This window comes from Lampetra fluviatilis, chromosome 2 (genome assembly GCF_964198595.1).
Source record: "Lampetra fluviatilis chromosome 2, kcLamFluv1.1, whole genome shotgun sequence".
In the NCBI taxonomy this organism is placed as follows: Eukaryota; Metazoa; Chordata; class Hyperoartia; order Petromyzontiformes; family Petromyzontidae; genus Lampetra; species Lampetra fluviatilis.
Window position 1 is genome coordinate 10,464,834 of NC_136276.1, and position 25,463 is coordinate 10,490,296.

The window sequence follows — 25,463 nt, forward strand, 5'->3', positions numbered from 1 at the left end:
TGCTTTGGCCTCACCTAGATAAGCACCCGCACAAGGCAGATTACCAATTAGAGAATGTGGTGCAGGTGACGGTTCACTAGACTGGGACAAAATATATAACAGAATATATAACTACTGTATATTCTGTGTAGTGTAGCATTCCATTCACCCCATATGCTTAGTTATTTGTGTATGTGAATTTTCACCTTCATCTTGAAATTAAAGTACATGTGGTAATAATGAATTGTTTCACAAAACAAGGAAATAAGCCATTAGCCTCCTGGCTATGAAAATGAATTCCTGACTATTTTTTTCCCCCCTAAACATTCTAAGATGATACTTATTTTTTGTTATTTCAAATACAATTTCACGACAATATACTGTCAAGTAAGCGACATATTATATGAACTGTATGCTGTAGACCGGTATACCGTTACACATAATGGATGTAGATATCCAACATTCTAGTTAGACCTTTTTGGTGTGATTTATGACTCGCACCTCAAGACCACTTTTTTAAAACTTATATTGAAGTAGGCTTTAGGTCCTTTCGGATAAAGGCTTCCCGATGACAGCGCCCAGAATCCATATCTCGCTCTTGCACACGAGGCCGAACTCACCAGGCCATCTTCCTGGTCTTCCTCTCGGGGTGTTTACTTCTTCCGGTTGTCATTCCATCAGCAAGCGTCATCACTTCCACCGTCTTCCCTTCTCGCAATGTGTGTCCTGCCCTAGTCCACTTATTTTTTTACAAGTCATCACGATGTCCCTAATGTGTTTGTTTGTGATCCGCGAGTAAAATTTTACGTCTCAGTGTCATTCCAAACACGCCTCGCTCCATACTTCTTTTCAGCTTTAGTTCAATGTTTTTTTTATGTCAATTGTCTCTTGTTTTATCCATGCCACAGTAGTTCATATGCACTGATTGAAAACTGCATTCTTTAGGCGCATTGGCATCTTTGCTTTTCATTGTTAAATGAAGTTTTCCAAAACACACTGCCACCATAAACTTACTTGCCTCTGCATCTCTTCAATTTAATCATGGTAGTCTTCAATAATTGCCTTAGGTATATATTGTGTTGTGTTTACCAGTTTTTTGTTATCAATTTGTGGTATTTTGCTTTGCTCATCTTTATCTTGACACCAACTACAGGCATGTTGCTGAGTTCTGCTATAATTTCCTGTAGTTCATATCCACGAGTTGCTATAATGATCTTATCAGCAAATCTGCTGATGATTAAATGTGTTTCGTTTATGTTTATGTCTTTATTCATAAAATAAAAAATTATAAGAATACCTTCAAAATATCACTGTGAATGGCCTTGGTGAAATATGTTTTTGATGAGTATGGTATAGCCAGACCCTTCTTATGATTAGAAATGCTAATGGATATTTAATTATTGAAGTTAGTCTTATCGCCCTCCTATTGAATATAATGATCACATCAATTTTACGTAAACATTGAGGAAATAGTTTTGCCAATTAGTTTCAACGATTGTCCCCATATATTTGATTGATGTCTAACGTTATGTCATCTCATCCAGGAATTTTCCTTTTTCATACTATTAAGGTCAGTAGTTACCTCTTCAAGTGTGAGATCTGGAACATTCTGTACATCAGAAAAATAAGTAAAAAACTTTTTTTTAAACACGCTTTTATGAAATGTACTAGTAATGGCAGAACTCCACGACTCCAGGAAGTGGCCCCGGAGCTTACCATAACGTAAGGGACCGTGGCCAATTACAGCCAACGTCAGTTGACCGTGGACAATTAGACCCAAGCCGAAACATAACATTAAAATAATGTTTACAAATATATATATATTTGATGAGAGAATATAGCAGAGGTGGGACAAAGTCATTGTTATGCAAGTCACAAGTAAGTCTCAAGTCTTTGCTCTCGAGTCCCGAGTCAAGTCGAGTCAAAGATGAGGCAAGTCCAAGTCGAGTCTGAAGTCATCAAAATCATGACTCGAGTCTGACTCGAGTCCAAGTCGCATGACTCGAGTCCACACCTCTGAGGTGGGACAAAGTCATTGTTGTGCAAGTCACAAGTAAGTCTCAAGTCTTTGCTCTCGAGTCCCGAGTCAAGTCGAGTCAAAGATGAGGCAAGTCCAAGTCGAGTCTGAAGTGATCAAAATCATGACTCGAGTCTGACTCGAGTCCAAGTCGCATGACTCGAGTCCACACCTCTGGAATATAGTATTGTCATCAGTATGACATAAGTATACCAAGTTTGCAGTCGATACCACATTGGGAAGTGGGTTAAAATTGAGTTACAAGATTTGAGGATACAACAACGACAACAACATCGACGACAACAACAACAGAGTGAGTTAAATGAAAGCGTGTCAAAACGATTAATTCCATTTGAGTATATGCAGATGTTTTCTGTATAGAAATACATAATATTATGAAGATGTTATAACAAGAAATGGGAGTCTAATAGGAAGAAAAAGGGAAGTAATTTTTTGATAATTCCCAAATTATTGCCCTTAGAGAATGAGCTGGAACCATAACGTGTGATAGAGACAGAATCATGAGGCCATCCAGGCGCTTAAACACCCGATGTAATGTGGCTGGTCACAGACGATAGATTTTTGTGATGCTTTGCTTGCTCGCTGTGTCAACTCTGAGGTTCATCCCCATCCACCAGTGTGACACGAGGTCGGCTTTAATCAGACCTGCAGCACAGACTGGAGATTGGCCCACCCCATCTCCTTACAGTTCATGCACCCTGGGATTCTCCATCCTTCTACCCTCAGTCTCCAGGAAGTACCAGCGAAATCGTCCCTCAATGTATTTTTTGTTTTCATGATTGTAATATTCGGACATTTATGCATACTATCCAATGCCATTGATCCCACAAAACTAGCACGTATTTATATTTGTGAGTGACACACTGGCATAAAATGAATTTGCCAATTAATTTATTAATGCTGAAGACTGATTGAAGTTCACTTATATGTCCTTCATTGGACGATGACAATAACATTACCGTTTGCATATTCTTGGTTCTATCAGTAAAGTCAAACCGACTTTACCGAAAGAATATGAATTCCTGCAGTCACGACAGTTTTAAGTTAAAATTACTGTTTGCACTTGCAAAAAGCGTCGATTAGAAATGTAATTTTGCAAGTGTTTAAAAAAACTATCGCATTGAGTAAATCAAAGTATGCTATGCTGGTACTTTGATAAACATGCAGTATAGATTTATGAACCTATCATTATGTTTGTTTACCCAGAAAGGCCTCAGAAAAATAGACTGAGTCTCTTTTTTTCTCATTGTAAGGGACAACGATGTCTACGTATAACTCTAATTGAGTAACAACGATGGCTACGTATAATCCCAATCGAGTAATTTTCGGGTATTTTTGGGGATTTAGCATCGAAATTTTGGACAACATTAAGGTGAGTAAAATGAACATGAGGCAGAATAAATACCAATATGCACTTTCGAAGCAATTTTCCTCCATTCAATTATACTTGCATTCTCCTGTCATTAGATAATATGGGGTTTATAAAAAAAAAAGGCCACGGTGGGATGATCAGTAATTAACAGACTTATTGGGTTTCTTCTGACAGTAAATCATTAGGATCACATCTTTTGTGAGGTCACCTTCTGTGGTATCGACATTTTAAAACGCGTATCAGCATATGGAGAAAACAAAGTGATTTTCATATGCAGAACGCCATGCAGAATATCGATACGTATTGTGCAAATGAAATCCGGTACTTTCTGGAGCATTTTATAAACCAGAGTATACGTTACGTTTATAACCAATTAATGTGCAGATTTTTTTTTTTTTTACAAAATAGGCCTCGGACATGATTTAATTTAATCTTCAGATCTTCATGCTGGAAAGCTAATACTCATGGACCTATGCACTCCTGCATTGCACGTTATGTAATGCTGAGATGGTCATCTCTCTGCTGGAGGTCACATCCATGAAATTGCTACTTAGTATCAAGCAAAGTAATACAATAGACGCGTGTCTCATACCAATGAATCCATATGTAGCAGTCATCATTTGGCCGATTCGAAACATGATTTGTGAATCATGTGTAATGGTAATAACGATCAAAGTTTTGACACCGTAAGGGGCCATCCATTTTAGTGAGTTCGCAAAAATCTGTCAAAACTTGACCCCTCCCCCCCCCCCCCTGTACGCTCGCGTACTTTTTACACCCCCACCCCCGAATCCTATAGAATGGCCGATATTTAATCCACGCAGAAACGATCAAAGATTCATAATATTAACTTGTTTAAGCAAACAGATCGTCCACCGCCGAAATATCAAACTCATTTGAAGTCTAATGTAGACAAATTATCGAGGCTTCACCCCCCCCCCCCGTTTCCTATGTGTACGTACATTGTCAGTTGACCCCCCATACGCATTTGGGTTAACCCCCCCTCCCCCTCCATGCGTACGTACTAAATGGATGGCCCCTAAAGTCGCAGGTCTCTTGATATCCAGTGATAGAACCTGCTATAGGTGTGAATTCCAAATTGTATCACGTTTTTGAAACAAGGCCCATTTGTAAGTAATTGTGTACAGACTAACCTGAATAAATAATGTCGTCTGAAATTACAAGCCTCCATGAAAATTTATTCTCACTGTTCCCAAAGGGAAACTAGTCGTCATTGCAGTCAGAAGTCAGATTTGAATTCATTTTGCAATGGCAATGGAAACCAACTGAATGGGGTTATGAATGTAACAAAATTAAAGTTTATTATAGCCTTTCGTCTTTAGCTACATTTTTGTATGGAACATATGTGCACATATAATGCAGGATTGACTACATGAAACATTTTGATGACAATATTTTTACCGTTGTTAAACTTGGCTTCCACATATACACATTTGTATTGCATAATTTTAGTATCTTTCATATATTACATTACATTTAATGTGATCAAGGAGTTACTAGGAACTGTCAAACTGTATTTTTTTTATATGCTATAAGTATATGTGCAGCATATATTGATTATGTACAGCTTCATTTAATTTTTTTTAACTGCATATGACTGGAATATATATAGAAATGTATGAACCATAGCAAAATAAATCAAGGCTTCTCTTGGGCCTTGAAGAAAATGTGTGTTTTGATGAGCCATTCCAAATTACAGTAAAAGGGACTTAATCTCCAATAGCACCGATGCATTTCGCTTGGTAATGGAAATATGGATTAAGAGGTGGAATACACAACAACAAAAGCTTAAAGTAAAACATTCTGGGCTTTTCTCTTGGAGTTGAGTGATGGTCTTATAATAAACTGCAGGGGAAAAAGATACATTTGTTAATGTGTATTCACTGCATGCATATTAAGTTAAAGAAACGCACATCATACACATGCTATGGTTGGGTAACTTGTAAATGAAATCATTTAATATTTTAGAATGTTGTTCAATAACAGAAAGGGTATTATGTAAAGGATGTTACAACAGTATTGAACTGTTTATTAATTTCACAGTGAAGAAAAACGTTAGATTACAACGATAAATTAACAGTAATTTGAGATAATTTTCCAATGCATGATTGATAAAACTAGGACGTTATGTTAAATAAAATAATCTAAAAACATGCAGTAATTATTTATACTCATCAAAATAATGTTTGCTCAGTTTAATTTTCCATCCATATGGACTGAATTAAGTGTCCAATGTGGCACATAAATCATTGCATCATTTACAAAATAATTTCGATATCCGTGGGTTTTGTGAATCTTAGTTGTTTTCTAGTGAGATGGATGTAAGAATTGAAATGTAATAATGCCCCTTTAATGCAATATGACCGTTATACAGTATTTGTTTTTTCTGATACATGTCTTGCATTAACTTATGTCTGTAAATTATGGTCACACTGAATTAGATGTTTCCACATTCTCATGAGTCACTTCAGATACACACAATAATTATACATGAATTCGAATTTAAAATAACTATTACATTGTTGCAATTTTATGATACGAGTTTTAGTATTGAGTGCGAGTACATTTCACAGGCAAAGAGATGTTGACTTTTCAGATGGTTTTAGAATAGACCACCAAATTTATTGTAAGTATTTTATATGTACAGCTCTTTTGTCAATCTACTGCTGGTTAAGGACGTCTCCATGCTATGCAGGCCACGAGGGTTATTTGACCATACTTCACCACGGTGGTCGTGCGAGCCAGTGAAGGCAAGGTGCATAGACATTGGAGCATAGTACAGTGCAGTAATTGATTTATCTGCATTGCTGTCTGCTGACAGTGTAGCCCTGTAGCAGCCTATATAAGTCCTCTTTTTAATGCATGGTTCTTTCCCATCCAAACACTACCTAGGCTCATACCCGCTGATCTTCCGAGATCTGACGAGACTGGGCACATTCTGGGTACGTTTGTCATAGGCAGTGTGATAATAGTAATCAAAATGTGATAATAGTCATGAAACTTATCTACAAAAATCCATTTTTGCCAATAATGATTATTATAAAAAATATATATTAATCTGTCATCATCTGCCTTGATCAATCCACTGCTGGATGAAGGCATATCCAAGTCAACACCATCCTTCATGGTCTCATTGTCACAATCAGATGAAAATAAGTAATATTTAAAAAAACGTTTTTAAAAACACGCTTTAATGAAATGTACCGTACGAGTAATGGCAGAACTGCACGACTCTAGGAAGTGGCCCCGAGGCTTGCCATAATTACAGCTAACGTCAGTTTAGCTTGGACAATTAGACCCAAGCCGAAACATAAAAGAAAGAAAATAATGTTTTAATTTGTTTTTTTTAAAATGATAGAATATAGTATTATCATCAGTATGACATAAGTATACCAAGTTTGCAGTCGATACCACATTGGAAAGTGGGTACAAGATTTGAGGATACGACAACAACAACAACAGACACAGTGAGTTAAATAAAAGCTTGTAAAATAATTGTTAGTATCATTTGTCTACATTAACCTTGAAATGTGTTAGATAGTCCGGCGGTGGACTATCTGTTTGCTTAAACACGTTAATATTATTAATCCTTGATCGTTTCTGCGTGGATTAAATATCGCTCGTTCTATAGGATTCGGGTGGGGGGGGGTAAAAAGTCCACGTGCGTACAGGGAGGGTTCAGGCTTTGACAGATTGTTGCGTACCTACTCAATGGATGGCCCCTAATCTGTTTTAAAGATTAATGGTCACACTGATTTTACTATATATATATTACAATGTTCAATGTATTCATATACAATGTGTAATGGACACACACAAAAAACCTCACACGTATTGTTTATGGGCGAATTCAGGTAATGACATTGCATACGTGAATGTCTAACATCCAGATACGGGTATAGGTCAGGAGAAGTACTCATAAATGATGCAAAATTGTCCAGACATGAAATCAATCATGGGAATGTATGGAAAAGCCTAATGTTTTATCCCTTCAACAATCACATGAAGTGCAATGCATCCCCAGTAACATGTCCTCGTCAGCACGTGTTGTAAATATATGGACGTTTAGCATACTCGTGCCAATGGCATTCATCATGATAATCAGCTGCGATCAATCCACTGCTCGATGAGTGCCTGCCCCCCACACCGCGGCCACCTCTCACGATCCCGCAATGCAACAACCCACGCGTCTCATCGCTCTCGACCTCACGAGGAGGGAGGAGGGCAGCAGCCTGCTCAGACACGCTCCATTCCTTGGCATTGGCATCGATGAAACCATTTCCGTTCACGATATTTAGAAAATAGCCGTATCATAAATATGAAAGGAATGCGGACAAAAAAACCCCAGATTGTCTTCATTAGCAACACATGCAACACATACGTTCTATGCTAGACGTGGTACGTTAAAACGCAACGCTCCCTTCCCTTTCTCCAAAACCGCTGCCTATTTCTCTCCGCAGCTCCCATTAATCTTGGCACAGTCGAAGGTCAATCCCTCTTCTCCGCAGCTTCTACAGGACGATGATGATGATAATAATACATGATATACATCAGCCGCCGTGTGTGCGTCAGCATGTTTGGTCATTATCCGTGTCGCGATTCATCGAACGAAGGAAAAAATTCCGACGCTCGTGATGCACACAACGTCGCATGCAACGACGCATGTCACGTCGCTCGTGATGGAATTAGAGCGCACGTGCAGGCGTTGATACCACACCTATGAATTGTCCACGGAATGCACGTTTTGCATTCATTTAAATGAGTGGCGTTTGTAAATGGTGTTACATTTAACGAAATAACAGAAACAATACGAACATTTAAACGTATATACACGCAATGAACTAAGCAATACTTTAATAACAATGAACTATATACTTACCAAATTACGGACACTTTAATGGCACTTAAAACAATCTATACTGTACAACAATAATTGGAGTCAGTTATACCATCATCATGAAACAGCGGTGGAAGCTCGAAGGCTCACGTGATATGAAAGGCAGAATAGATTTTTCTGACGCACGGAATAAGTAAATTGTAATATAAATGTGATAAATGAGAGAGAGCAGGCACGATCACAGTACGTGGATAGCAGAGGCTTCCCACGCGTTCGCCACATTGCATACACCAGATATGAGTGCATCGTTTGAGAATTAACACCGCGTGGCCATTCGCCACGTAACCGCCACCGTTACGTGAATTGCCTCGTGCACCACCCAAAAGGTGTCACGCCTTCCATACACCAGAGGTGTGCACGCCACGGCGTGACAACATTCACTGCTCTAGAGTCATAGAATGCGACTCCATTCACAAACATTGCCGGTAGTGACTGCAGGAATCCATACTCTTTGGTTCTTTCGGTAAAGTCACGTAGGTATAAAAATAAAATAAATCACGACGTTTCGGGCGCGACACACGCGTCCGTCATCAGGTGGGAAAGCATGGTCTGCTGCTGATGCAGACTGTTTTAAAAGAGAATAGATTTTTAAAACAGTCTGCATCAGCAGCATGCCATGCTTTCCCACCTGATGATGGACGCTTGTGTTGCGCCCGAAACGTCGTGATTTATTTTATTTTAATACCTACGTGACTTTACTGAAAGAATCAAAGAGTATTACCAGTAGTGTAATGGAATGGGCTACATTGTTTGTAAACCTTACCTTTAAAGCAATAGAATGAGACATTGCAGAGCAGCATTGTCAACTTCACGACTCTCAAATGTTTTACTCTACATCCCTCAAGCTTTCATTGCTTGTGGTGATGGCTTCAGTGATTCTTACTGTGATGTCTTTAATGCGTGCGTGCGTTGTGTCCTTCAATGCATTCTCTCATTCTTTACCTAATCGTTGTACAGAGTCTTGTGGATTCGATCTTTAGTTTAGTGTTATCGTCTCTCGATCTCTGCCCCCTTCCTCAGCATGTATTTTCTGGTTTCAGGTAATTTGTTTTGCTATGTAACCTTTAACACCACTTTAAATGTACTAAATATCACTGCACTCGGCATTGCATTAAAGAGGCATTATCCATTTATAATACTGCTCCTCTGAGCATTTGAATCTTTGTAGAGAAGAGGGTTTTCCCCTTTTATCTGGCAATAAAACAGGTGTTAAGTGTTTTCGTTAAAGTCACGTAGGTAAAAAAATCGCTTAAGCGGTTGTGCTTTCGCTACGTTATCCCCACCTGTGTTGCGCCCAAAACGTCGTGATTTAATTTAGTTGTTTACTTTATTTTATTTTTTACCTACGCGACTTTACCGACAAAACCAAAGAGTAAGAATCCTTGCAGTCACGAAAGCTTCAAATCTAGAAGGTGTTAAGTTGTTAAAACACCAAACTAAAACCTTTTACAAGAAATCATGTCAGCATTAACCACAATACTTGTGGTCAAAATGCAAAAAAAACATACTCTAATAATATATGCATTGTCTTGAAACTGATTGGTCCACACCAGAGACAGCTTTCGATGCAAAACGTGCATTCCGTGGACAATTGATAGGTGTGGTATGCGGTACTCAACGCCTGCACGCGCGGTCTAATTCCATCACTCGCGACGTGATGTTTGCATGCGACGTTGTGCATCACGAGCATCGGAATTTGCCTTCACTCTATTCTCGAGTTTTACCTGCGATGACAAACAGATCAGAAACATGTACATTGATAAATAAATTGAAACAGAAGTTTCAACGTGCACAACGAAGCATGGAGGGGTTGCATTCTTGGAATCACAATGAGGGACATAAATAAGAAAACGTGGATCAGATAACATACTCATCTTAGAGACATCATATTTACTTAAGTAATGTGGGTTTGGGCAGGACACCGTTACTAGAAGCGTTGCTGGCCGGTGCTTGACACGAAGAATGGAGTGGCAGCTAAAGGAGGAACATGCCGATGCAGATGTCCACCGCAGAGATGGTGTCATGAAATCAACTCAGGTGGAGAATCTAAACAGATGCTTGCAAGCACCATACCGTGAGAGATGGTGATGGCTTGGGGAGGCCTTCATCCAGCAGATATGGTGATGGCGACTGTTACTGATTACACAGTATGTACACATGTGTAGTGCCTGAAAGTACGCGTCACGCGGCGTACAGTGGGAGCAAATAAGGACACGGGGCGCTGATTGGCTGGTCGTTGTTGTTGTCGGGATGTGGGGCCGCGCTGTCTGAAGATGATAGCAGGTGGCAGAGAGTAATTAAGGACGCCGGGCGCTGATTGGCCGAGAGGGTGTTGTTGTCAAGGAGTGGCGCCGCATTGTCTGGAAAAACATGGCAAGTGGCAGGGGGGGGGGGCGAGTGGCGTCGCGGGGGATGCCCCTGATTAATTGGGGATTAATTGGCTCGGGGATAAAGACAGGGGGTTTTTGGAGGAGACGAGAGTTCGCGCCTGGGAGGAGACAGAGGATGGAAGAGTCGGAGCAGCAGAGCTAGTAACAGTATAGAGTAGCAGTGGAGAAGTGTAGGGTGGCAGTGGAGAATCGTAGGGTAGCAGTGGAGAAGTGTAGGGTAGCAGTGGAGAAGTGTAGAGTAACAGTGAGACGACGAAGCCAGTAGGAAGCGGCTGGAGTGTGGGAAGAGAAGCTGATGTAGTTACGACAGAGTGAGACGGCGGAGCTGATAAAGAGCAGCCAAACTGTGGCGGAGAGAGTGGAGAGGAGAGTCGACGGAGGAGTGATTGGGAGCGAGTGAGGCTGGCCGAACGCGGCGAGCGAGCGGAGAGCGCGGAGGAGAACTGTAGATCGGTGTTAGCGGGAGGAACGTTGAGCGATGCTGGATGGAGGAGTGTTGATCGAAATACGCTAAATAACGTGAAGAGGAAAGACAAGAAGCTGTCGTGTCGGTGCGAGCACTACACATGTACACGCGATGTTAGAGAAGCACAGGCAGCATTTAACAATTGTTTGGCGGGGAAATGAGTGAACAAGTATTGTCTTTGGTTACGAGGTGCCGATTAAAATGCTATGACGTGGAGAAATGAATTCCCTGGAAAATATACATTATATGCCAACTCCCATGAAAGGTAAAAAAAACATCTCATGCACAACGTCATATAGCTCTTCTCTTAATGAAATGAGAGTGGATGACAATCATGCTTGGCTGTACAACAAAAGTCAAGCTGGCAGGAGGCAACGATTAGACGGATGTGTAATTCTTATCCTGCCAAAAGTATCTCGGCAGCTCACACTAATCAGAGGACTTGTATGGGCATAATACTAAATGTAAGGAGTCAAACTACCAATGGCACTAGCAGTGCCTGCAGTGTATTATCACTCCGCCTCCCTGAGAGTCATGGGGTTCAGGAAAAACAATGGTGTCCATGCCCCTTTCATATTGTCACCCAGTTGGTATGACTTATAAGCATTTAGTTCATGCTGGTTGATGCATCCTCCATATGGTATCTGGAATGATCATTACGCTCTGCGCCAGCCATATAAATTGGCTGATATTGCTGTGAAACAGACGGTGGTATTTTGTGCAGAATAGCTGGGGGCCGAGTCCTTTTTAATGTGCTCTAAACATCAGCCTATTTACCAAAACATGCCACTTTAGTTCCTGAAATAGGATTTCTGTTGAATTTAGAAGTCATTACAATGTCACTTACCTTTTCATGCCGCACTGCTCAAGTGGTATAAAAGTTAAGCTGGGTTTTGAAAACTGAAGATCGCTGAACGGGTAACGTGTGCAACGAGGGTATCGTCCACAATATGATTTTCCACATACTAGAGCACAACACACTCGTGGCAAATGGCAGTTCATATACCAGCTGTTTACATTACAGTGAGTACAAAGCTTTCAACATCTTGCTATCTGAGCCAACCCATAAGGTTGACAGAAAGAAAATGCATTCTTACTACCCATTTAAAATCTCTATACAGTATGTTACATACATAAGCGTTTTGTGGATTATGTACTGCATAGGTTACATGTTTTTCCCTCGAAAGAACGGTATAAAACACATGCCCCTGCAGATTATCATTATCATTGTCATCAGCGGCCATGGTCAATCCACTGCTGGATGAAGGACTCCCCAGCCTATCTTGATGGACATCCGCTTTGGCTGCCACTCCTGTGTCAGTATCAACCATGGGATAGCGTCCCTTCGAGTGGTGTCCTGTCCACGCTCGTGTCTCCAACTTCCTGTCTCTCGTTTTAATCCCAGGCATGCACCTCTTAATGATTCTTTGGGCACTTTTCAGTATCTGTTCCATTTTCTTGGTCAATGTCAATTCTTCTCATTCATATGTCAGAACAAGTAGTATACTTTACATTGATGAAAACATTTCTTATTTAGGCACATTGGTAATTTGATTTCCATCTGAGTATTAAGTAATTTTTTACAAAAGTATTCCAACCTGCTCTTGTCCTCTCTATTTCAATGTTTTGATCCCCGTCTACCTTCAATATCTGCCATAGATATACTTTATTTATTTTTCTCCAGTTGTGCTCCTCCTGCAGATATCTTCAGTGTTTTAGATACATTCTTGTACGTGACTTTTGTTTAGCGTATACCTATTCTGAGTCTAACTTAGGAGCCTTTTTTATAATTAAGTTCTTCAATCATTTTTCGTACTTAATTTTAATTGGTAGTCATCATGACTATCATGGGCAAATCCGAGATGGTTAATATTTCATCCATTTACGCGTGTGTCTACCCAATACTGTTTTCAGACATCCATGTCCCTGTGTACAACTTTGGTGGAAGCGTCTTGCCTTGTCTGCCTCCCCCTTGTAAATGTATTTACATTGTTATTTTCTTCACACAATATTACTGTGGCTGTTGATTTGTTGCAAATGGGTTTAATTTATGCATTTATATTTTTTTGTTTTATTTAGGTCTTTGTGTGCACTTCAATGAATGCATCAGAATTTATAATCAGAATATTTATTTCTCCTGGAGAAATCGGAGGAGCTATGACGCTTTTTTTTTTTACAGATGTCCAGTAGGGGCAGGTCAGATAGTTACAACAAACAATACAAAAAAACGATTGGAGTGCAGTCTAGGAAAAATAAGCAAATCACTCGAAATAAGTAGAATGAACGAAACAATGTTTTATTTTACAAGGTAAAGCCCATAAAGCTATGCGTTATTTTTCAGAAGCGACCTGGCCACAAATGATAGCTTGACGAAGTGGCTTATCATGTGGAAATAAATAGCATCAATTTACACCCAGTTAATGTATTTTTATAGTCTAACAAAGGCTCAGTATAATGCTACAATATTTGTTATTAATTCATCACTTCGACAATCTGATTGCTATATCAGTATAGTATTTTGCATTATATACGTATATTTGAGTAATATTTTAACATAAAGCATATATTTATATAGCTATCATGTGGTTTCCCTGGGTTTTATCTCACCAGGGATGCTGTGGTGTAATGGTCAGCGGACTGGGCTTACAGTCACCGGTTCAGTACCTTGGCGTAGTGGATGAAACAATGGCAACTTTTATTAAATCCCCCACCTCTGTCTGCTCGGCTGTAAAAAATTAGTACACCATAGTTAGTCTATCGACAGGTCGTGATTGGTGGGGTAAAGTGTGAGTACGCCCATCTTTTCCAGGACTTATGACCTACTTGGAAGATTAGGCCAAAATACCTCCTAGATGGGCCTTCTAGTGAGCCCTATCTTGCAGCAGTGGCACGAGGAAGTATCTGCAGGACCGCTGCGCCTTTACGGTTTTATCTCATTAAAAAAGAAATCACTTTCAATATGTGTAGCCATGGCAGTTCTTCGAGGTGTAGTTTTTTTTATTTTACAAAAATTGCCAGAGATTAAAATGTACCCTGATGTGTTTTTGTAAAAATCATCATGGGGAGTGTGAATACATGTCCAATGTCTCCCTGGTAGTTGGGAGAAGAAGTTAAAGTGGGTTCCATTGTATATTGGATACAGATAAACCAACAGCTTTCATATGAAAATTAACGCAAAACACCTCAGTGGTACAGGTGAGAGGTTGAGTTACAAAAAATATATGGTTCACAACAAAAAAAATACGAGATTATTTAATTTTGCAGCATAGCAATGGTAATACCATAATCTTTGTGTTGTCCTTTTGGAATCGGGTAAAATGGCACAGCGTACACAAATTATTCTCGGGAATTTGTTCCTTTTTGAGCTCCGCTGCAATATCAGAGGTGGCTTTTGCATCTGATGCAACTGGTTAGTGGGAAGATTGGATTGTAGCCAAATAGCAATGGAAATGTGCATAGCTGCTCTTTTTGGTCTGGCTCCCGAGCACCTTTGGGATGTCAAGCAAATGTTAAGGTTACTGTATGTGTTATACACTTCAGGCATATCATTATTGTGAGAATAGGTTTTACCCTTTTTTCTGGCAACAAAACAGGTGTTAAGATGTTAAAACACCAAACTGAAACCTTTTACAAGGAATCATGTCTGCATTTACCACGATACTTGTGGTCAGAATTCAAACAAAAAACATACTCTGATAATATATGCATTCTGGTCTAACGGTGTTAGACCAGAAGACACCAAAAGGTGCCTCGAAAGAAAGCTGTCTCTGGTGTGGACCAATCAGTTTCAAAGACAATGCATATATTATCAGTGCGTTTTTTGTTTGCATTCTGACCACAAGTATTGTGGTAAATGCAGATATGATTCCTTGTAAAAGGTTACAGTTTGGTGTTTTAACATGCTAACACCTGTTTTGTTGCCAGAAAAAAGGGGAAAACCTATTCTCATATTTTGGTACATGACATATAATTATTGTTGGGCCATTGTACCACACAGTTACATTTGAAATGCAGAATGTAAAAACAATTAAAAGACGCTTTCAAAAATTATTTCTACTTGCAAATAAACATCACTTCAGTCTGAGGCTAAACGGAAATAAATGCGGCTGATGCACAGCATATGAGGACAAAAACATCACTGATAAAGGAATTAGGTATTGCAAATTCCAGATTGCTTGTTGCTGTGCTATATTTGTTAACAATTTAACATTCCTTTAAACACATTCTTTAGATTGCTTTGCAGTCATTTATGATGATGTCGTGGCTGCCGCAGATTAGAATGAACCGATTTTACCCACGTTTCCACATTAAGTGCTTGAAAAGTACTTTTACTTAAAGAAGGTATTACCACTGCAGCATAGTCTTCTGTCTGGAGTAGCATTTGTATTGAAATGTATTCTAACACATTTTTGTTGTTGTTGTGTGCAAGGCTTGAAAACGAAAAGACAAGACGTCGTTCGTTCAAAGGTCACCACAGTCTGACACCTGCAAATCATTTGGCGGCAGAGTGTATGACTTTTTCATCAATAACTGGAAGAGTGCAAAGTAGCCTTCAGAGATGGATCTAAAGGTTGGCTCAGAGGACAGCATTGACAGTCTTCCGCCGTCCAACCTGCAGGCATTTGCAAACAGCTCTACGCTCCATGGCATCAACCACATCTTCGTGTTCGGGCGTCTGTCGGTGCGACGCGCCATCTGGACTCTCGCCTTCTTGGGTTCGCTGGGCCTACTGCTGCTCGAGTGCGCCGAGCGCGTGCAGTACTTCTTCGAGTACCCGCACGTGACCGCGCTCGACGAGGTGGCCGCCCGTCGCATGAACTTCCCAGCCGTCACGTTTTGCAACCTCAACGAGTTCCGCTTCTCCCGCATGACGCGCAACGACCTGTACCATGCCGGCTGGTTTCTGGCTCTCCTCAACGAGCGCCTGGAGGTGCCCGACCCGGACCTGGTGGATCCCCACATCCTGGCGCAGTTGCGGGAGCGAGCCGACTTCAGGAACTTCAAGTCTCGTCCGTTCAGCATGCGGGAATTCTATGAGCGCACGGGCCACGAGCTCAAAGACATGATGCTCAACTGCAAGTTTCGAGGAGTGACCTGCACGCCCAGTAACTTCACAACTGTGAGTTGCATATCGCACGATAAGACAATGTCGTAATGATAAAAAAAAAATTCGGTGTTAAAATTTCAATATTGTTGACCTTGGACTTGGCAGAGATAGTTTTTTGAAATGCCATGCTCTCTGCCATTGCAAGCACAGTCAAGTAACTTCCTTTCCTTTCCTAACCTTTCGAAATGCCTGTTTATGCATCCAAATGCTCAATTACACTTGGTATGCTGGCGAATTGCTTGGAGGTCTAGCGCATTGATATTTAGAATCAAGGCTAGAATAACATCTGCTTTGTTCACATATTGCTCATGGCGTGCTCGAAACACAATATTTTCGTGCCTAATTAAACATCTTAACCTACCAAGATCCCGAATGAGATTTATGAAGGTCTCTAATGTCTAATTGTGCATTTTTCAAACAAACTGACAGACCTACATATTACTACACAGTCTACAGTAATATATCGAAACATTTATTCTTTAAGCTCTCAATACTCGCGTGATATTCATATCAGAATCGATGTTTATTTTTTACACTTGTTTGTATCGTGTAATAGGCTCACGTGATACCTGCAGCCACCAGAGGCTGCTACATTCACTGGAATGTAAAAAAAAAAATCTTATGACCATGAATCAGGACAAATAAGCGAATCGCTGGGGCATGAATCGTTAACAAACCTAATCACAGCCTCGCAAGAGTGTTGCAATAGTTGTAAACTTGTTTAGCAAGAGAAAGGCAAGATACAAGTTCTTGCTCAACTTCTCAGTGCATAATGTAAGATGCACATTTTAGAAAATGTAATTTCCAGTGCTACAATACAGCTGATGATGTAAGATGCAGACAATATTGGTTTAAATTGGTATAATTGACAGTATTTAATGTTTTTAAATTTCACTTTTAAAGTATAAATGTGTTAAGGTGCTATTTATTTATTAGTTGAAGTGGAAACACGGGTAACATGAAATATTTAGTAAAATTGACAATTACATCTGAAAAACACAGGTTTTGGAAAATTATATACAGTACTCAAAAAACACACCAATATAATGCTTGGAAAATGTAGAAGTTGCTGTGTGCCATTGCACCAGTAAAATGATGATAGTTTTTTTTTATTAACATGAAGGCCAAGAGTAAGAGGACACATAACCAGTTAAGATTGTTTTGAAATTTGCATGCGGGAATCTCATATATGTAATGTGTTCCCTTTTTACACATCGACAAATAGATTTTGTTTTAAGTTCACTGAATCCTTGCCATACTTATGTGAAAAATGTGCGAATCAGTTGGCTACACAGGGTGCTAAAAGAAGTTCAGCATACATTTTGACAAATTCTATGGCAGCAACACAACTTCACAAGTGGTTCTCATCTTTTGAGTATATTCTAAATTTCTTTGGTACTGTTGATGCTGCGTCATCTGTCGTAGAGAAACAGCTGACGTCTACATGCTTGGCTTTTTGGGGCTTTTTAGACATGCATGTTGACCATCGATTCAGAATCCTCTAAGGCACAGTGAAAAATCAACCAAGCACACGTCCCTGCCGCTGGAAGGTTTAAGGCGTGACCTAATTGCTAGAGTCTGAAAAGACTCAGCTATCAAATGATGGATAGGTGAATGTTATTACCGCGATGAAATAAAACAGAGCAAATGCGACTGTCATTTCATGAAAGACATGCATAGCAATTTTCACAGCATATGGCAGCTCATCACAATTTGGAAAAATGCACCAGGATGCAGAATATCAACTTCGATTTCTATCGAATGTCCCATCTAGGTTTAAGTAAATGAGGTCATGGAACAGCACAGTAGAAACAATATTAACTCAGCTGAGTGGTAGCTGTTGGCTTAAGATTTAAAGAAAAGAAAACCCCCATAGAGAATCCCTGTGACTCTCATATCTACTACAGGAGCTTGGTAGGATACGAAAAATGACAGTCAAAGCAAAGTTTTCAAATTAAAAAGGCAGTCTAAGAAATATGTACTGTAGCACAATGTGATAGACTCAGCGCAAACCATGTTTCTCTGCACCTGATTCAGAAAACAATAAACCAATGCCAAAATGGACAAATATCCACACGGTCACAGTCTAGTATCACCTGCTTTGCACAAGTGTTGGGTGATACTTTCAGGAATTACTTTTTATCTATGGGAGATAAACACGTATTCAACTCTACAATTCCCTTAAAAGGGGTCCTCTACAGGGATTCTGTCACCAAAAGTAATCATCATGTAGAACCAAATTCATGCATATGGAGATGCAGGAATCACCATCAAAATGAATGATCCGAAGAATAATTTGGTAGACTACCTGTTCCTTCCAATGGTGATTTATGTATCTCCATTTAAAGAATTGGTATTCCATGAGAGTCCGAAGAATTGTCGCCTAGAATCCGAATCCATTTCAATAGCAATGGCACGAATCTTTATCGAAATGAGTGGTGATTGTTTTAATTAATAGGAATCATCCAGTAGAAACCCTATTAATTTCAATAGCAATACTACAAGGCCAGCCAGGCAATATGAGCCTCCTTTCTTGCCTGAATTCCACACCAAGATTAAGGTGAATTTGGGCCAATTCCATGCACTAGGCATCAGGCATACATTTCAATGCAAATATCGTCAATATAGAGTGGCTGGTATTGACCAGAATCTGGTCGATACCAGCTAGTTAGACCAAGTCAGGCCCAATGGGTCCTCCCTTCTTGGCTGAACAGCACACAGGACTATATGTTGGCCGTGCCTCCCGCACAACGATTCCAATATTCCACTGTTCCCCCCAAAAAACCTGTTAGGAATTGTATTTGATTCTAAGAATACGGTGGTGACAATTTTAGCCTAGGATTCTGGGAAATTGCCCAGCTCTATTTGCTAGATATGTGTAATCCAGCTAAACGTATGCCCTCTTTGGTTAATGTACACTAACGTGAATTGGGTGAAATATCAAATGCGGTAAACAAGAAGATACATAAGTAATGGATGTGTTGCCTCTGAGACTGAGATGATTCTGGAAGTGCGTGTTACGAAGGCTCTCGTTATCTCACAGACACAAAGTCTCTTACTCTTCGACAAAAAAAGGTAAATTCCAGAACTAATGGTGAATGTGATTACAACAAACCGTTTACAGGAAATAACGCAAAAAATGTTTCCTATATTGAAAAAATGCTCTATTTCAATCAATTGCAACAAGATTTCTTTTCAAATGTCAAATTGGTCCAGTAACGTTTCTAAATAGACCATCTGCTTGGCCGTAATGCTTTACTAAATCGTGTGCAGTGTGCAAAAAAAATAGAGCCTTACCCTTGGCCACAGCAAATTATTTTACTTTGATGGTCATAAGAACCAGAAAGCTCCCCTTGACCTCGGAAGAGCATTTGTGCTTTATGTTCAAACCTGGGCGTCTATCATATATCCTTCGGCTATTAACTGTTTTTTTACACTAAGGTCATTAAAAACGATTGTGGCTAACCAATTTTGACTTACCATTCTTTTTAACGAATCTTTAATTGAAAGGTTTAACGAAGTACATATTACCTATAAGTTAATTTTGCGTGTAAATAATTTATAAATAATTTATGTTTTGGAGATTGTGAATACAATGACTTGCTTAATTTGACAACATAAACAGAATTAATCATTTAGTCTGGTGCAGGCTGAGTAGGGTTTTCAAATATAGGGCACAAAGAAAGATATATTGCTAATTGTCACCTGCAAGCCTTCACAATTGAGAATGTATGTAACGGAGCAGTAAGTGATAAAATGGGTAGAAATGGCATTACAGGAATTATTCAGAAATATTGCAGACATTCCCCTAATCTCGTAAGGGTTAATAATTGCCAGATTAAAACCCATGGATTAATTTCAGCCACGTCTGGGTCTGCAACGTGGATAATATTCCTCGACATGGCAAACCATATCCACTGAACTTCGACTCTGGCTCTGGATATTAGTCGAACGCCCATTCTAGTCAGTCTACCAGTGACTCAGTATATAATCAGTGATAAATTTAGTGCCGTTTAAAGTTCAAATGAACTGGTAAAACACATTAATTATTTACGTTTTAAGTCATAGTGCTGTCATTACGATTTGGGAAATGTTTACATGAAGTACTGTGTTGGAAATACACAGATGGTTAATATTGGTCTGATGACAACGTGTGTTTTGATCTGGAAAAAAATAATTTTCCACATAAATCCTTGACAGATGTTGTTAAAAATCATGTATCACATCGTGTTGAATACGATATTGCTATGTTTATCACATGGGAAATGTAAACCGGTTTATTTGGCATCTGGGATTTCGGATGAGGCATCAGTGAATTGTTGATGTTTGGCTTTTTGTGAGAAAGCAGGTGAGAAACGGCAGCAGCTGTCCTGTGTTTCAGCAAGCCTGTTATTGTTCTAATTTATCGAAAGGCACATCACGTATATTTTACCCGACAAATGTGATAAGGTTATCCGCACATGTTGTGTTAACTTTTATTTTTCTCCTTGAGAAGTGGAAGAGAATAGAGTTGACACAGCCGATGTCTGTGCAACTTTTCACCTGGAAGATTTATATTGATTGCAGCGCCGAGTTTGTTACAACCCAGCAGACTGGTGGGTGGGGGGCATCTCACGAAATCCCAGCAGTACATGTTGTTTCTAAACTTTTCTTTTTATACATATAACTGGGCTGTATACAGATAAAAGCACAGGATATTATATAATACATTACCGTATATGTTTGTAGACAATAAAGTAGTTGTATATATTATATATGCTGTACCAGGGTGGAATGATAGTGCAGTGGTTAGTAGGGTTGCTAAACCGTTAACGGATATCAGAATTGATAACTGGTTTTGAAAGTGAGAAATTCGTAATATGGGGAATCTTTGTCTTCATGGAAATATATGCAAATGTGTGCATGTTTGTTTCGTGTTTATTTTGTAGATCTTTTATTTATAGGAAATGTCTCAGAATATTTCAGAAATTATGTATATGAAGTCAGGCAACTGATATGAGAAATATGATTGTAGAATCAACAGAACATGTTATTATGATCAATTTGTTACCGGTGTACTGAAAGGATATCGAAATGGCACGTTTTGTTTACGTGACAAACCTTACTAATTAGCTGTGTCGGGTGGTGGTGAGTTTAACGACACACTTATATTTAAGCGATCTAACCCAAAACAACCTCTATTATGGACAATTAAGTTATGATGACTTGAGTTATTACATTCAATGTTTTTGTTAGGCCGTAATGTCACTGCCAAATCTATGCAGCTTGATACTAGTGTAGTAGGTTCCAATTAGGTGCACACACACGCAGCTTGGAGGCAACACTATTTATTAAACGGTAAGTAATATAACACTGTACATAAGGTGGTGACCACCTTCCTCAACTCACTAACACTCTGGAACACGACACAGACTGGACCAGGCAGGCAACGGCCTGCCTGGCCCAGGACGACGACTCGGGACTTGACGACCGATGATGTCTTCACTTTGGAGTACAGTACAACAGCCTTGCTCTCCGTTCACACCACGCTTATATCTCCTTTGGCGTGGCCGGCTCCGCCCAGGCGTGGCTGGCTCTCTCCAGGCCACGCCTCCCTTCCCAGGACACGCCTCACTTCCCCCACCTCTGGGAAGGTCCGGATCCCTCCAGCACGTGACCCCCCAGGCACCCCCTTGGGGCCTCCAGCCCTCGTACGGGCCAACACAGTAGTGACCGTTCTATGTCACTACACTAGAACCTGGGAATCCGAGTTCAATTCCCAACTATGGCTTACATCAGCAGTGAGTAGAGTATACTCTTTGGTTCTTTCGGTAAAGTCACGTAGGTGGAAAAAAATAAGAATAAAAATAACTAAATTAAATCACGACGTTTCGGAAGCAACACAAGCTTCCGTCACAAGGTGGGACAGCCAAAGCAAAAAACTAAATTACTGTAGTGGGCAAAGACACAGTATTTAGTTTTTTGCTGTGGTTGTCCCACCTGATGACGGAAGCTTGTGTTGCTTCCGAAACGTCGTGATTTAATTTAGTTATTTTTATTCTTATTTTTTTTCTCTTTCTTCTTTCACTTACGTGACTTTACCGAAAGAACCAAAGAGTATGGATCCTTGCAGTCACGAAAACTTCAAATCTAGAGTGAGTAGAGTAATTGTTTTAGGTCCTTGGCAATCCTTCTCACCAACTCGCACTGGCCAGATTGGCAATGTCTGGTCAAACAACCCACGTGACTAATCCCATCTAAATAAAAAAAACCTGTCTCTTTACTTATTATTTATTTTTATTTACTACTTACCCTTCTTATGCTATTCGCAATGCAGGATTGCACTTTATTTTGCGCGCGGTTGAAAATTTACTTTGCTCAGTCGGTGTTAGCCACTGAGGTCGTTGACGGGTCTCTTTTTGTCATTCCTGTTGCTCGGTGCCTCCTGTACAATTTCCATTCCGTTGTAATGTGCACTGGTGCATACTTTATTGAGGGCAATATTGCCACGTAAAATAAAGATTTATTTATTGATTGAGTGTGGGCTGACACAAGGTTGTAAATGATCACCATCAGCCGTGATCTATTCACTGTTGGATGAAGCCTTCTCTAAGCTGTTGCCATCTTGCATGATTTAGTGATGCAACAATCAATTGAGCTCGTATACATGGGCCGATCTCATCGCATCTCCATGGTGGATGTTCTTCCAGGGCTATTCTCTCCTTTTGCTGTCACTCCACCATGAATCTCAACTACCGGCCATCATCCCCTTATAGCGACTTGTCCTGCCCATGCCCACTTATGCATCTGAACAGTTAATACTGTGTCGATATCTTACATATGTCGTCTGATTAATGTTTTCCTCGTTCTGTGTCAGTGTAATTACAAGCATGCACCTTCCCATGATTCTTTGTGCGCATTTTAGCTGTTGTTCTTTTTTCGATGGCAATGTCCTCATCCATTTGGTAGCAGGCAATGTGCAATGATGATCACTTTCTGCGTCAGGCGCATTGGTATGCTGCTTTTCACGATCAAATTCAGTTTTACAAGAGCGCTGCAGCCAGCTCCACCTCTTTATTGCATAATTTTCGTCCCAGTCTGCCTTCAATAACTAACTGGCTTCAGTATTTACACTCTGATATGTTTTGCAGTTGCGTCCCTGCATAAGATGCGATATCTTCAATTAGTAAGCACAACTTTGCGGCCTTATTAAATTACATTTTCAATAATGTCCTGTGTTATTACATTCATCTTACAGTATTAGTAACAAATATAAGCAAAGTGATATCACTCTCATTGTTGCAAGTGCGGTGCAATGTGTTTCAGGTATTCGTGATTAAAAAGTAATGCAGGTAATGCTAAAAATATCTAAAAACAACAACAAAAATTCTGCGAATTTATTTTAAGAGACAAAACATAACAAAAATTAGCATATGTAACGGAAATCATAATACTAAAAATACAACTGAAACTATATTAATAATCCTCATATGTAAAAATGCGGGTTTAAAGAATAACGTTCAGTCTTATTTTCTGAAAAATCTCCAATTGAAACATTTTTGTTCATTCAGCAGAGCACCGTGCAAAAGGTGAATGCACGTGCTGTTCAAGGTGATGGCTGCTTTAGTCCGACCTGCGTTAATACCTCAAGTCGGTAACACCGACAGGCTCTTGTAAGACTGACCTACATTACAATGTACACGTGTAAAAAATAAAGCTTTAAAATAGTGATATTTTAATACATAGCTGTCAACTCATACGGTTTACCCCGTATTCTTGTACAGGGAAATTGAGTTTTGAGGTCCATGCGGCGTACAGCTGTTTCAATACGACAACAACATTTCTTGTTGTCGATTTGTTTGTGTTTGTCCCTTATGATGGGACTTTGTAGGATGAATGGTGAGATTTAAAAGGCCACGGGGTGACCAATACGGTCTGAATTGGTCTGTAATAAGCTGGCACTGATAAGGGGTTGACAGGTATATTAATATAGGACAGTTAAATGAAGATACAGTGATGTTAAGAGGCCTTCAGCAGTGGATTGATAAAATAATGGTTGATATACAGCATATACATTAATAACCCCAATAACAGGGCCGAATTAAAGTTCTTGTAGGTCCTAGGCACTTCTGTTTCGTCGGCCTTCAGTGATAACTTTTCAGTTCGTACTGCTGCTGCCCATGTCATGACCACCGCTGTCACTTGCTTGTTTCACACATACTTCATCTAGAGAACAACAATGCTCGTCTTCCCATGCACTACTTCCTATTGGGAATGAGAGTGTGCGTAAAACACCATTTGAAGATGTTGTTGCTAATTTTGCAATACACACTCGAAAGTTCATCTTCGGCGTTAATTTCTCACCTTTTGAAAAAAAAAAAACGATTGACATTGACGTGACTCTGCCTCTTTGGCTATATACACTGTGCCTATCCTTGCTATATACATCTATTAAGAACATATCTTGGTAAACATTTTTTTATCATAGACAAAAAAACACATGGTATTTTTTTTTGTAGACCCTTTAGTTTGCATAGGCCCTAGGCACAGTGCCTACTATTTATTTTGCATAATACGGGCCTGCCCAGTAAACATTGAACGTTGGGCGAACATTGGGCCAACAGTTCCATCCACTTGCCAACATTGGGCCGACTCTGCATGGGACAGTCTATATACTTCATGTGTAGCATTAGCATCTACTATACTATATACTGCACATCCATTACATATACATTGTGTATATTGTGTATTTACATGTGTAGAGGAGTAGAGTGAGCAACCATGAGAGGGCGTACACAGGGAGGTGCGAACGAGTTGACAGCGGAGAATGATGTCATGTCACGGGTGCTGTAAGGGGGTACCTTCGGGAACAAAGGCAGGTCCGAGCTAGGGGGAGGAGCCGCCAAGGGGTACTTAAGGGGGACCCCGTGACGACGGTGGGGTCGCCGTAGGGAGAGTGAAGTTGTCGCCGTTGGGAGAGGAATGAGAGCCTGCGTAGATGACATCCCAGCCGCCGCCAAAGAAGGGCTAGAGATGTAGAGGTCTCACCTCATTGCTGGGCGGTGATGGCTGATCCCCCGCCCGGGCAGACGAGGGGGTAGACAAAGGGGAGCCATACCGGGGCGTAGATAGCTGAAGGGATGTCCGCGTGAAGGACAGAGTTCTGACGTGCGCCATAACGGGTGTAAGCGTCGAGTGCAGAGAGTGTAACAAC

The 25,463-nt window shown here is 40.1% G+C and overlaps 1 protein-coding gene across 3 annotated transcripts in view; it reads left to right on the plus strand.

Annotated features, from left to right (window-relative positions):
• LOC144942254 (acid-sensing ion channel 1-like) overlaps positions 1-25,463 on the plus strand; it is a 201,265-nt gene that overhangs the window by 6,484 nt on the left and 169,318 nt on the right. For all 3 annotated transcript variants that reach the window (XM_078869027.1, XM_078869009.1, XM_078869018.1), the window contains exon 2: positions 15,593-16,282. In XM_078869027.1, coding sequence (XP_078725153.1) covers positions 15,722-16,282 — 561 coding nt within the window. In that variant the 5' untranslated portion in view covers positions 15,593-15,721. The remainder of the gene's footprint in view (positions 1-15,592; positions 16,283-25,463) is intronic.